This window comes from Oncorhynchus kisutch, linkage group LG24 (genome assembly GCF_002021735.2).
Source record: "Oncorhynchus kisutch isolate 150728-3 linkage group LG24, Okis_V2, whole genome shotgun sequence".
In the NCBI taxonomy this organism is placed as follows: Eukaryota; Metazoa; Chordata; class Actinopteri; order Salmoniformes; family Salmonidae; genus Oncorhynchus; species Oncorhynchus kisutch.
In genome coordinates this window covers 21,333,825-21,348,610 of record NC_034197.2, presented here as the reverse complement: position 1 = coordinate 21,348,610, position 14,786 = coordinate 21,333,825, and the positions used below count along the sequence as shown (strand labels likewise).

The 14,786-nt window shown below is 43.7% G+C and overlaps 1 protein-coding gene across 2 annotated transcripts; it reads left to right on the top strand.

Moving 5' to 3' along the window:
* The first annotated feature begins 238 nt into the window (after nucleotides 1-238).
* Nucleotides 239-8,499, top strand: tbc1d25 (TBC1 domain family, member 25). Of its 2 annotated transcripts, none has more exons than XM_020459703.2 (7): nucleotides 239-423; nucleotides 1,392-1,501; nucleotides 1,997-2,151; nucleotides 2,383-2,507; nucleotides 2,680-2,871; nucleotides 4,053-4,328; nucleotides 5,711-8,499. In XM_020459703.2, the coding sequence occupies exons 1-7, from the start codon at nucleotides 379-381 to the stop codon at nucleotides 7,463-7,465; spliced, it is 2,658 nt and encodes an 885-aa protein (XP_020315292.1). In that variant the 5' UTR covers nucleotides 239-378; the 3' UTR covers nucleotides 7,466-8,499. The 2 variants fall into 2 exon arrangements, with proteins under 2 accessions (XP_020315292.1, XP_031659674.1); XM_031803814.1 differs by having other exon boundaries at nucleotides 2,383-2,582.
* Nucleotides 8,500-14,786: the final 6,287 nt, after the last annotated feature.

Genomic DNA, 14,786 nt, shown 5'->3' with positions numbered 1-14,786 from the left:
TCCTCATTTGTTAGCAAGAAAGGCATTTGGGGCATTTTTCCAATTTTGAGCTAGAATGTTAACATCGGATTATTCTCAAATTCTGTAGTAAATTATATTTTCTGTTTCTTGTTACTCAGAACATAATCACGGAAATAATATTTGACAAATTAGCTTCAGTGAAGTACTGCAAATATGTGAATGAGCTTTTATTTTTAAACAAATTCCCGTCAAACAGGAAACAGATTTATCTTAAAGTCGTAGATGTACAGGTCTGGACAAAGCCGCGACTGAAAAACATGAGTCGCCGCAACCGTTCTCTTCCAATTTGACAAATGCCTATGTAAGAAAAATTGAATTGAATACAACAATCACGGGTCCAGTGGACTCCTCATCAACATGGCAACTGATGAGGAGAGGGGCGTAGTGCGTGTCAAAGTCAAGGTGAGGAATATGTGAACGATGGAATAGCTGCAGCTAGCTTGGGGTACCCTTTGGCATGTATCACATTTCCAGGTAGCTAGCTTTATTGTTATCACTGTGGCTGACGTATTTTGGCCATTTCTCGTTACATTTTGGTGACTTTTTCGTTAGCTTGTAGCAGTTTGAACTGCCATAATTTTCTTCTACCCAGAACAGTGCTTTGTTGTTTTTTTTAGCATTGATCCTGCTAACATCTAATGGGGATGGACCGTTATTCTGAACGTAACGCTCTTGGATCTTCTGACTACAAAAAGTAAATAATGTATCTATGAAAATAACGGATTAGGACGATTCGATTATTGACAATAGGTCTAACTAGCTACCTGCTGCTGGTGTTGATATGTGATCGTGCACCGGGGAAACAATTTTAAAGCAATATTGAGAGTCAACTAAACCCGCGAATCTTGACAGCTAGTTAGAATGGTTTATTGTGTTATACCAAATAATGAACTGTTATTCACAGGCAGAACCCCACAGTGACGTGGCTGGTTATTATACCGTTGTCGTGATGCTTTAGTAATAGTAGTGAGTCATTTAGTTAACATCGCCGTCATCACCAGATCAGCTCTGAGCTCTTGACTGAGAACTGGTAACACGTCATTTAGTGATATAAAAGGAAGCATTTCTACTCTCTTGTGACAAATATAGCCTACACCATTTTTTGATCTACGACCCAATCGTTACAAAAAAAGGTTAGTCTGCCATTGTAGAAGGTCAGTCTGCTATTTATGACATTCACCTTTGTTGTTGGCTTTTGGTAGCCTGGGTTAACTGAATTTCAAAACTTCATTCTGGAACCCAGGCTAGCCTTTTTATTGGAACTGAAGAATGACATTGATTCAGTCACACATGATTTACAGTGATGATATGAAATAGGCCTACAATGTACCTCAATTAATGTTTACATGATTGTTTCTCGCCTTCCTCAGAAGTGTGAGGGGATGCTACCAGTGGAGTTTCGCTCATTTGCTGTGGATCCTCAGATAACATCACTTGAGGTGCTACAGCACATCCTCATCCGAGCCTTTGAGTTAAATGGGTGAGGAGGAGCATCAACATAATAATGTCTACAGTGCTGTTGATTGACATGGCAAGCAGAATTGTGGAGGTGCATAAAAATGGCAGCCTCCATGCACTTTATTAAGTTTGCCCTTTTGTACATTGCTCTTCGTTTCTCTTTTTTTTGTATTGGCATTAGCACAGTTTACATGATCCCAATTTTAGCTCCAAGATGGCTGCAGTTTGAAAAAGTAGATTGTGCTGATTTGTTGGCGCATTGAACCATGTCGTGCGCCATAGTTTAAAAACTCCATGGATAGTGCTAAACCTTGACAGAATATCTGAATTCCACCATTATTTTGCACTTTCACCATTCTGCAGACAATATTAGAAAGTATTGTTTCGTGAGAAAGCTTTGCCTACAGTAAAGTTTGAAAAGGTTATGGATATGGAATGACTTGGATTGCCATGTTTTCTAGAATTGATATTAGCCTTTTAAATATTGCTATCAGCTATTTTCTTGTTTCCTAATTAGCAAACGCAACTTTGGAATAAGTTACCTATCCCGGGACCGTGGAGGTTTGGAAGTGTATCTTTCGCTCCTGTCTGACTGGGATTTAGATGCTGCATTTGTCAGTGCAGCTAAACCTTATCTACAACTCAAGATGGACATTAAGCCTGCTGAAGACAGTAAGCAGGCCTGTCAAACATTCTGTTGATGTGTTCCTATGGGTCACCACCTGAAGAACTTGTGTGTGTGCACGCTTTCATTCAGTATATGTTTTTGGGAAATGGGGTAAATTAGCTTGTGTTAAGTAGCTCCTATTGAAGCTTTTTTTGTTGTTGCAATGTATTTGTTGGCCTCTCCTTCATACAGTCCCATTTTACGACCATCTCGTTTACCCTCCTTCTTCCTTTTAGGTCCCGTTATGGAAGACTGGGACATAATAAGCCCCAAAGAAGTGATTTGTTCTGACCAGCTTCCCGGGGATAGGAGGTCCTTGGCGGCTGCTGCCCTCCCCTTCACCCAGTCCCTACTGTCCCAGGTTACTGACAACGCTCTCGCTCTTCACCCTGTCAGCCATCTTTTTTACCAGCCAGTCACTGCTGCCTTGAGTCAGGTCCTTCTGCTAATGCTAAATAACTCCAGTTCTTAGGTTAGTGTTGCTCCCAAAGACCCACCTGCGGTTTAATCTCTTGCTGTCTGTCTCTGTTCAGATGATGGGTCGAACACTGTCCAGAGTACAACAGGCCTTGAGCTGGTCTTATGGGGAGGAGGTGAAGCCTTTCAAGCCCCCATTGAGCGATGCAGAGTTCCACAGTTACCTCAACGGCCAGGGTCAGCTTTCCCGACCAGAGGAACTGAGGCTACGCATCTATCATGGTGGGGTAGAGCCTTCACTACGCAAGGTAACAGTGCATTCACTGAGAGATTCCAACAACTAACAGACAGCTATTTTAACCCTCGATACCAAAGCATTTCACAAATATAGTTGAAAGTACTAGAAAAGAAAAGAAAATCCCATAGTGCCGAATCTTAACTTGAGTGTGTTTAACTTAGACTTTCTCGTAACCATGCATTGGTGTCAATGGGAGATTTATGCAGACATTTGAGTTTGAGAAGGGCCCATGGTCTCCAAAACATTGACGGGAATTGTGTACTTATGGTCTTTGGATATTAATAATTTCCCGAAGTGTGAATTAGATGTGGGACTAAAGCATGTTTCACTTCAGAGTGTAAACAGAGTATCTATGTAGGTCATTCAATGTGGAACATGAATGTATGAGAAAATGAGCACAAAGAAATGCCATTTGAATGTAGAAGAGCGATATTGTTAAATTACTATACACTCACTATATTGTATGAACATAGATATTTTAGATAGTGAAGCTAAAACATTTAATTTGAATCTGAGGTGGCAGTACAGAATGTCACCTTTTATTTGAGGGTATTTTCATACATATCTGTTTTACCATTTTAGAAATGAAAGCACTTTATGTATCTTGTCCCCCCATTTTGAAGGTATCATAAGTATTTGGACAAATTCACTTATGTGTATTAAAGTAGTCAAAAGTTTAGTATTTGGTCCCATATTTCTAGCATGCCAAGACCACAACAACCTTGCAACATTTGTTTTGGTTGTTTTTCAGATGATGTTGTGCCCAATAGAAGGGAATGGTAAATAATGTATTGTCATTGTAAATAAGAATAGAATATGTTTTTGAACACTTTACATTAATGTGGATTCTACCATGGTTACGGATAATGATGAAAAAAATGCTAACCTCTCCTGTTATTGGCAATGTTGATAGGTTAGCATCTCTTGGGGGTATGTCTTTGTGCCTTTTAACTTTCTCACTCATCATTATTCACAATTCATTCATGATTATCTATAATCATGGTAGCATCCACATGAATGTAGAAGTGTTCTTTACTGTCGCCTCATATGAAACATTTGATCTAAAAATCCAAAATACTGGAGTATAGAGCCTACAAATTGCTGGTGTATATCCTACATGTCAAACCCCTTCTCTAATGGACAGTTTGTGGTAAAAAATAATTTCAGATCTGTCATTTCCTCTGTGTCCAGGTTGTGTGGCGTTACCTCCTGAACGTGTACCCCGATGGGCTGACCGGTCAGGAGAGGATGGACTACATGAAGAGAAAGACTAGGGAGTACGACCAGCTGAAGGGGGAGTGGTCAGCTAGGGTCAGTCCAGAGGACCTGGAGTTCATCAGGGGCAACGTACTGAAGGATGTCCTGAGGACCGACCGGGCCCATCCCTATTACGCCGGCTCCGAGGACAGCCCCCACCTCACCGCTCTCACCGACCTGCTTACCACCTTTGCCATTACACATCCACAGGTGTTGGGATCTATTTTTTTCCCCGTCCTCTTTGGTAGCCTGATGGTGGCTTTATACGGACATGTTTGCATTACTTTTACTTTCCTTGACATGCAGACATGCTAAGGGGTGTGGTGTTTATTAGCTCAGTGAGAACAAATATATGCTCAACGCTGGTGTTTGGCGTCTTCAATTCTGTCTATTTGCATTTGAGTTATGATTAGTAAACTCTGTCTGCTTGCAGTGATACAGTATATAGACAAATGTATGTGGACACCCCTTCAAATGAGTGGATTTGTCTATTTCAGCCACACCCATTGCTGACAGGTGTGTAAAATGGAGCTCACAGCCATGTAATCTCCATAGACAAACATTGGCAGAAGAATGGCCTTACTGAAGAACTCAGGGACTTTCAATGTGGCACCGTCATAGGATGCCACCTTTCCAACAAGTCAGTTTCTCAAATTTCTGCCCTGCTAGAGCTGCCCCGCTCAACTGAGTGCTGTTATTGTGAAGTGGAAACATCTAGGAGCAACAATGGCTCAGCCACGAAGTGGTAGGTCACTCGGATAGCCAAGTGCTGAAGCACGCAGCTCATAAAGTAATTGTCCGTCTTCGGTTGTAACACTCACTACCGAGTTCCAAACTGCCTGGAAGCAACATCAGCACAATAACAGTTTGTCGTGAGCTTTATGAAATGGGTTTCCATGGCCGAGCAGCCGCACACAAGCCTAAGATTGCAATGCCAAGCGTTGGCTGGAGTGGTGTAAAGCTCGCCGCCATTGGACTCTGGAGTAGTGGAAAAGCGTTCTCTGGAGGGATGAATCACGCTTTACCATCTGGCAGTCCGACAGACGATTTTGGGTTTGGCAGATGCCAGGAGAACGCTACCTTCCCGAATGCATAGTGCCAGCTGTAAAGTTTGGTTGGTGAGGAATAATGGTCTGGGGCTGTTTTTCATGTTTCGGGCTAGGGAAATCTTAACGTTACAGTTAACAATGACATTCCAGACGATTAAGTGCTTCCAACTTTGTGGCAACAGTTTGAGGAAAGACCCTTTCCTGTTTCAGTATGACAATGCCCCTGTGCACACAGCGGGTTCCATACAGAAATGGTTCGTCGAGATCGGTGTGGAAGAACATCACTGGCCTGCACAGAGACCTAAACCTCATTGAACAACTTTGAGATTAATTGAAACACCGACTGCGAGCCAGGCCTAAACTCCCAACATCAGTGCCCGACCTCACTAATGCTCTTGTGGCTGAATGGAACCAATTCCATATTAATGGCCAAGATTTTGGAATTAAATGTTTGACAAGCAGGTGTCCACATACTTTTGGTCATGTAGTGTATGTAATCCTAGTTTTTGCTGTGTTTTAATTCATTTCAACTCTGTTTCGTAGGTGTCGTATTGCCAAGGCATGAGTGACATCGCTTCTCCGATACTTGCCGTTATGGACAATGAGGCACATGCATTCATCTGTTTCTGTGGCATCATGAAACGCCTAGAGGGCAATTTCCGCCCGGATGGCCAACTCATGTCCGTCAAGTTCCAGCATCTGAAGCTGCTACTGCAGTACTCAGACCCCGAGTTCTACTGTTACTTGGTGTCCCGCGGAGCTGATGACCTGTTCTTCTGTTACCGCTGGCTGCTCTTGGAACTCAAACGGGAGTTTGCCTTCGACGATGCCCTGAGGATGCTGGAGGTCACCTGGAGCTCCCTGCCTCCTGATCCTCCCGAAACGGAAGTGGAGCTTTTTGGGCCTCCCCTAGAGACAGACCAGACCAGAATGACATCTGAGAGTGGTGTTGAAAAGAGGCCTGCTTTCACAGGTGAAGAAGAAGGGGAGCAGAAAGAGAAGCAGCGGAGACGACACATGTTGAGGCCTTCAAGAGAGGAGGCAGACGGCGGGAGAAAGATCGACATGGAGGAAGGAGAGGGGGAGGACAGAGGAGCCAGAAGAGAGGGTGAGGGGAACTTTGACATGCCTTACGTAGGAAAGGAGAAGGCGCACAATAATGCGCCTCTTCCTCCCTTTGAGAAGCAGACCAGTTTTGGTGAGTTCAAATACTACAATGCACGGAACAAGGACAGCTTTGATTTTGTGGAGAGAGACCCACCAGAGGGTCCTGTTGAGATGGAAGCCTCCTTGCACCCTGTATCAAGTCCACTGGCCCGGCAGGTCACCGAGGACAGCGAGGAGGATCCAGGGGAGAGGGCACCTCTTATAACGGATGATGACAAGTCCTCCAGCCCAGAGACGGAGGAGAGGAGCTCCCCTAATGGACAAACAGCTTCTCCGGTCTCCCCATTTCCTCATGGTCTGCCAAGCTGGAAGAATGGTTCCTCTCCGTCTCCAGGCTCCACTCCCTCCCCCTCAAGTTGGAGAGGTGCCCTCCCAGACACCCCGTCACCAAAGTACACCTCCCCCATTTTACCGAACGAAAGGGTTGAGTCGCCAGAGAAAGCCACAAGAGGATTTGCTTCCTTTGCCTCAGTGCCGAATGGAACCGGAGCTAACTCTCCCGCTACCCCCACAGGGAGGTCCTTGGTTTCCTCTCCCCTACTGACTAGATCATTGCTCTCTTCCCCTATTTTGTCCTTCGGGAGAGCTCTTCCTTCGCTGCCGGTCAGCACAGTGAACAAGTCCTTTCCCAGTAACCTCCCTTCTCCTTGCAGCAGAGCCTCCAGCACTGCGCCCAACACTCCAAATTCAACCAAACCAGAGAATACCACCATCAAACCGTGTTCCCTGCCACCGCCTCAAGAGTTTGGTAAAGGGAATCCTTTCATGTTGTTCCTGTGCCTGTCAATCCTGTTGGAGCATCGAGACCACATTATAAAGAACAGCTTTGATTACAACGAGCTGGCTATGCACTTTGACCGCCTTGTTCGGCGACACAATCTGGGCAGGGTGCTGCAGCGCGCCAAAGCCTTGTTTGCGGACTACCTGCAGAGTGAGGTGTGGGATTCGGAGGAAGGGGATGAGGTCAGCTCGGACTCGCCCACCACAGTCACTGCTGCTTTCCACTCCCCGCCCCCCTCTGCCACCAGGCCTCTTTTTACCCCTTTATCATCCTCTCCAAACTCCACCTATAACCTGGCTGACACCATACCTTCCCCTTCTTCACCTGTCTCCCTCTCTCCCTCCTCTTGACTTCTGTCACTATATCCCCAACACATTTACAGTACAATGAGTAATGGTTGCCTAGTCCAGCTGTTTGTCCCTTTTATTGTTGCTCATCTTATTTAGCTCTCCACCCATACCAGACTTGACTCTAGGAGGCTACTAATGTTAGTTTTTCATGTCTATGCTGTCAGTGTTGCTCTTCCCTCCATTTCCTCTAATCGACAAGTTCTCATGCTTACTCTTGCCTTGCTATGCACTCGTCCATTGAGTTTTTACTGTTTCAAACTTTTAGTTACAGGGATAATAATGTTTCAAATACCTTTTACCTTTATATGAGGGCCCAGGGCTGGAAACATTGTGTTGCCCACGGTTAACATGGATAAGAACCTCATTGGATAAGCCACAACTGTGTCTTCTTGACCAAAGAGCTCTAGCCAAAACTGGCACATTGATAGTCTGGACTTTTTAGCATAACTGCAATGTGTATGGTTACTGGTTCAAGCTCTGCCCCCTCTGTTCCCTGACTTGGCTACAGTTGGAGTGGGCGCTGGCCATTGGAAGTATGGAGAAATATGAACAGTATGAATGAGTCATGCGACTCCTCTTAAAAATGCCCTGTTGAGAATATATCAAATATGCCTGTATTTGACTACACACATGCCAGCATAGTGATTATGAGGACACTAACAACAGCAACTGAGCTTTGTAAAGGTTATATTCATGAGTCCGTAATTGCATTGTGTATCATTACATTTTCTATCAAAATCATTTAAATACTGTATCATTTTGGTGTTGCAAGGTCACATTTTAAATGTCAAGGTGAGATGAAGTTATTTTCTTTAGAAATACTATGAAGCATGTTGTGCCCCATAGGAATCTGAATGGCAAAGAAAAGTTAGTATATTGGGAGAGGCCTTATAAGAAATCAATGGGTTTCAGTACTGCAGTTTCATGGCCAGTTTCTGCATTTGCGCTCACAATTGACTGTTTGCTTTTGAGTCACACGCAACCACTATGATCTGAACAATATACTGTATTAAATGGGAATGTTTTGCTATTCAGGGGTTCAATGGATCATTTAATTGATAACAAACAATGGATGCACAAATTATGCGTTTGCCCTAGATCATGTATGACTGGTACATTGCACAATGTGCACATAGCTACTATATGGTGCTAAAAGATTTCATAAGGTATAGGATTCATCATGGCTTTATGAGAATGGTTTTAAATGTGTAAATTAATGTTATACAGTGGGGCAAAAAAGTATTTAGTCAGCCACCAATTGTGCAAGTTCTCCCACTTAAAAAGATGAGAGATGCCTGTATTTCCATCATAGGTACGTCAACTATGACAGACAAAATTTGAAAAAATCCAGATTTTTTAAATATTTTTTTAATGAATTTATTTGCAAATTATGGTGGAAAATAAGTATTTGGTCAGTAACAAAAGTTTATCTCAATACTTTGTTATATACCCTTTGTTGGCAATGACAGATGTCAAACGTTTTCTGTAAGTCTTCACAAGGTTTTCACACACTGTTGCTGGTATTTTGGCCCATTCCTCCATGCAGATCTCCTCTAGAGCAGTGATGTTTTGGAGCTGTTGCTGGGCAACACAGACTTTCAACTCCCTCCAAAGATTTTCTATGGGGTTGAGATCCGGAGACTGGCTAGGCCACTCCAGGACCTTGAAATGCTTCTTACGAAGCCACTCCTTCGTTGCCCGGGCGGTGTGTTTGGGATCATTGTCATGCTGAAAGACTCAGCCACGTTTCATCTTCAATGCCCTTGCTGATGGTAGGCTTTGTTACTTTGGTCCCAGCTCTCTGCAGGTCATTCACTAGGTCCCTCCGTGTGGTTCTGGGATTTTTGCTCACCGTTCTTGTGATCATTTTGACCCCACGTGGTGAGATCTTGCATGGAAGATTATCAGTGGTCTTGTATGTCTTCCATTTCCTAATAATTGCTCCCACAGTTGATTTCTTCAAACCAAGCTGCTTACGTATTGCAGATTCAGTCTTCCCAGCCTGGTGCAGGTCTACGATTTTGTTTCTGGTGTCCTTGCTCTTTGGTCTTGGCCATAGTGGAGTTTGGAGTGTGACTGTTTGAGGTTGTGGACAGGTGTCTTTTATACTGATAACAAGTTCAAACAGGTGCCATTAATACAGGTAACGAGTGGAGGACAGAGGAGCCTCTTAAAGAAGAAGTTACAGGTCTGTGAGACCCAGAAATCTTGCTTGTTTGTAGGTGACCAAATACTTATTTTCCGCCATAATTTGCAAATAAAGTCATTAAAAATCCTACAATGTGATTTTTCTGGATTTTTTTTCTCATTTTGTCTGTCATAGTTGATGTACCTATGATGAAAATTACAGGCCTCATCTTTTTAAGTGGGAGAACTTGCACAATTGGTGGCTGACAATACTTTTTTGCCCCACTGTATTTCACAGTTTTGGCCATATATGGTCACCCTTGAACTTTTCTTAAATAAATCCCTATTTATTCTCGAATAAGTTTAATAAAAAATTATTGGATTTTAAACCAAAGGACAAATTTAAGCATTCGAAGAAAATAACACCCTCTCCACAATAAAACATGGGGAGGTGTGCTACCCCTGGTACTGGACTTGAATGTGTTCAATACATAATGAACTCAACAGATTATCAAGGTGGTTTGGAGTGCAATGTTCAACCCAGTGTACAAAAACTGTCTATGTTAAATGTTGTGGATCTTCCAGCAGGTCAACAACCCGAACACACATCAGAAGCACGCTGTAATGGTTCAAGAAGAAACTCTGGACTGGCCAGCAAAGAGTCCAGATCTGAATCACATCTATAACCAATGACGAGATCTGAAAACAGCAGTTGGTGGAGGGCACCCCTCAAATATTGAAGAATTCGAGCAGTTTGCTGCTGAAGAGTGGGACAAATTGACAGTAGAAAGGAGCAGCAAGCTCATTGATGGCTACCAAGAAGCATTTGTTGGCAGTTACATTGCATTTTGAAAATATTCAGACCCCTTCACTTTTTCCACATTTTATGTTATGTTACCGCCTTATTCTGAAACGGATGAACTTATTCTACACACAGAGCGAAAACTTTAAAATGTAAAACATAAATAACATAAATACCTTATTTACATAACTATTCAGACCCTTTGCTTTGAGATTGTCCTTGAGATGTTTCTAAAACTTGATTGGAGTCCACCTGTGGTAAATTCAATTGATTGGACATGATTTGGAAAGGCACACACCTGTCTACACAAGGTCCAAGGGTTGACAGTGCATGTCATAGCAAAACCAAGCCATGAGGTCGAAGTAATTGTCCGTAGAGCTCCAAGACAGGATTGTGTCGTCACAGATCTGGGGAAGGGTACCAAATTATTTCTGCTTTCATTGAAGGTCCCCCAAAACACAGTGGCCTCATCATTCTTAAAGGGAACAACTTTGGAACCACCAAGACTCTTCCTAGAGCTGTACACCAGGCCAAACTGAGCAATCGGGGAAGAAGGGCCTTGGTCAGAGAGGTGACCAAGAACCCGATGGTCACTCTGACAGAGCTCCAGTGTTCCTCTGTGGAGATGGTTGTCCTTCTGTAAGGTTCTCCCATCTCTGCAGCACTCCACCAATCAGGTGGAAGCCACTCCTCAGTAAAAGGCACATGACAGCCCGCTTGGAGTTTGCCAGAAGGAACCTAAAGGGCTCTCTGACCATGGGAAACAACATTCTCTGATCTGATGAAACCAAGATTGATCTCTTTGGCCTGAATGCCAAGCATCACGTCTGGAGGAAACCTGGCACCCTCCCTACGATGAAGCATGGTGGTGGCAGCATCATGCTGTGGGGATGTTTTTCAGCGGCAGGGACTGAGAGACTAGTCAGGATCGAGGGAAAGATGAACGGCGCAAACTACAGAGAGATCCTTGATGAAAACCTGCTCCAGAACGCTCAGGACCTCAGACTGGGGTGAAGGATCACCTTCCAACAGGACAATGACCCTAAGCACACAGTAAAAACAACGCAGGAGTGGCTTTGGGACAAGTCTGTGAATGTCCTTGAGTGGCCCAGCCAGAGCCCGGACTTGAACCCGATCGAATATCTCTGGAGAGAACTGAAAATAGCTGTGCAGCAATGCTCCCCATCCAGAGGATCTGCAGAGAGGAATGGGAGAAACTCCCCAAATACAGGTGTGCCAAGCTTCTAGCGTCATACCCAAAAAGACTTGAGGCTGTAATCGCTGCCAAAGGTGCTTCAACAAAGTACTGAGTAAAGAGTCTGAATACTTATGTAAATGTAATATATATATATATATTTTTTTTTTAAATATATTTTTTAATTTTTTATATACATTTGTGAAAATGTCTGAACCTGTTTTTGTTTGGTCATTTTGGTCATCATCAATTTTAGAATAACAAAATGTGGAAACGTCAAGAGGTCTGAATACTTTCCAAAGGCATTGTGTCTTGCAAAAGTCTGTGCCACCAAGTACTATAGCTCTGGGGTGCCAATAATGTTGTCCATGCCATTTGTCTTAAGTTTACAATTTTAGTTTAGAAAATAAAGTTTACAAAAATCAATTGGTTCTGCAATGTTGGCAATCCAATAACCAGGTGTGGAGACCTAAAGCTTTTTTTTCAATTTCAACTTATTTTAGAAGAAATAGGGAATTAAAGAAAAGTGCAAGAGTGCCAATATATTTGTCTGGAACTGTATGGCGGGAGAATTCTCTTTTCCTGTAAGATATTTGATTGAGTGGTCAAGGTTTTCCTCTGAAGCGAAACATTCCATTGTGAATTTTATGGGCCACTTTCAACAGGACAGAACGTTGTGTAACATCCAGGTAGAAATATACTCAACAAAATATAAACGCAACATGTAAAGTGTTGGTCACATGGTTCATGAGCTGAAATAAAATATTACAGAAATTGTATGTATGCACAAAAAGCTTATTTCTCTCAAATATTGTGCACAAATTTGTTTACATCCCTGTTAATGAGCACTTCAACTTTGCAAAGATAATCCATCCACTTGACAGGTGTGGCATATCAAGAAGCTGATTAAACAGCATGATCATTACAAAGGTACACCTTGTGCTGGGGACAATAAAAGAACACTCAAAAATGTGCCCTTTTGTTACAACACAATGCCACAGATGTCTCAGATTTTGAAGGGAGCCTTCAATTGACATGGTGACTGCAGGAATGTCCACCAGAGCTATTGCCAGATAATTTAATTTTAATTTCTCTACCATTAGCCGCCTCCAACGTTGTTTTAGAGAATTTGGCTGTATGTCCAACTGGCCTAACAACCTCAGCCATATAGCGTTGTGTGGGTCATCGTTGTGAACAGAGTGCCCCATGGTGGTAGTAGGGTTATGGTATGGACAGGCATAAGCAATTTGAATGCACAGAGATACCGTGGTGAGATCTTGAGACCCATTGTCGTGTCATTAATCTGTCACCATCCCCTCATGTTTCAGCGTGATAATGCATGTCGCAAGGATCTGTACACAATTTCTGGAAGCTGAAAATGTCCCAGTTCTCCCATGGCCTGCATACTCACCAGACATGTCACCCGTTGAGCCTGTTTGGGATGCTCTGGATCAATGTGTATGACATTGTGTTCCAGGTCCCGCCACTTCGCACAGCCATTGAACAGGAGTGGGACAACATTCCACAGGCCACAATCAACAGCTTGATCAACTCTAATTCGGCCTGCTAACTGCTAGCTTGTCCAGCTCCGGCCCGCTAACTGCTACCTTGTCTTGCCCGGGCCTACAAACTGTTAGCTTGTTAGCACAGGCCTGCTAACCGCCTGAATCGCCACGTCCCAAACGCTCACCAGACCCATATGTACTTTCTATCTCTTTTGACTTTTAATTTGTTTATACCTTCCGGAAACCTGCCTCACCCAATGTGATACGGAATCGCTATTATTTTTTATATTTTTAGAACACACTCAAGAACCTCCAGAAGCTAACCAGCTAACTAGCTACAAGCTATTTAGTCATTGTTCGTTTTTTTTAAACCTGGATAACACTCGCCAGTCCAGCTTCCCTGCCCCATCCACCGCTGCCCCCTGGACACTGATCTCTTGGCTACATAGCTGATGCACGCTGGACTGTCCATTAATCACGGTACTCCATTCTGCTTGTTTGTTTTATCTGTTGCCTAGTCTACGCCATTTTACCTGCTGTTGTTGTGCTAGCTGATTAGCTGTTGTCTCACCTACTGTTTTAGCTAGCTTTCCCAATTCAACACCTGTGATTACTGCATGCCTCGCTGTATGTTTCTCTCAAATGTCAATATGCCTTGTATACTGTTGTTCAGGTTAGTTATCATTGTTTTAGTTCACAATGGAGCCCCTAGTTCCACTCTTCATGCCCCTGATAACTCCTTTGTCCCACCTCCCACACATGCGGTGACCTCACCCATTACTACCAGCATGTCCAGAGATACAACCTCTCTCATCATCACCCAGTGCCTGGGCTTACCTCCGCTGTACCCGCACCCCACCATACCCCTGTCTGCGCATTATGCCCTGAATATATTCTACCATGCCCAGAAACCTGCTCCTCTTATTCTCTGTCCCCAACGCTCTAGGCGACCAGTTTTGATAGCCTTTAGCCGCACCCTCATACTACTCCTTCTCTGTTCCGCGGGTGATGTGGAGGTAAACCCAGGCCCTGCATGTCCCCAGGCACCCTCATTTGTTGACTTCTGTGATCGAAAAAGCCTTGGTTTCATGCATGTCAACATCAGAAGCCTCCTCCCTAAGTTTGTTTTACTCACTGCTTTAGCACACTCTGCTAACCCTGATGTCCTTGCTGTGTCTGAATCCTGGCTCAGGAAGGCCATACCCAAATCAGAGATTTCCATACCCAACTATAACATCTTCCGTCAAGATAGAACTGCCAAAGGGGGAGGAGTTGCAGTTTACTGCAGAGATAGCCTGCAAAGTAATGTCATACTTTCCAGGTCCATACCCAAACAGTTCGAACTACTAATTTTGAAAATTACTCTCTCCAGAAATAAGTCTCTCACGGTTGCCGCCTGCTACCGACCCCCCTCAGCTCCCAGCTGTGCCCTGGACACCATTTGTGAATTGATCGCCCCCCATCTAACTTCAGAGTTTGTTCTGTTAGGTGACCTAAACTGGGATATGCTTAACACCCCGCCAGTCCTACAATCTAAGCTAGATGCCCTCAATCTCACACAAATCATCAAGGAACCCACCAGGTACAACCCTAACTCTGTAAACAAGGGCACCCTCATAGACGTCATCCTGACCAACTGGCCCTCCAAATACACCTCCGCTGTCTTCAACCAGGATCTCAGCGATCACTGCC

Bases quoted from the DNA above. Each gene is read 5' to 3' on its own strand.
- tbc1d25 (XM_031803814.1), top strand. From the start codon at position 379: ATGGCAACTGATGAGGAGAGGGGCGTAGTGCGTGTCAAAGTCAAG. The intron at 2,872-4,052 runs GTAACAGTGCAT...CTCTGTGTCCAG, and splicing joins TAGAGCCTTCACTACGCAAG to GTTGTGTGGCGTTACCTCCT. The intron at 4,329-5,710 runs GTGTTGGGATCT...TCTGTTTCGTAG, and splicing joins TTGCCATTACACATCCACAG to GTGTCGTATTGCCAAGGCAT.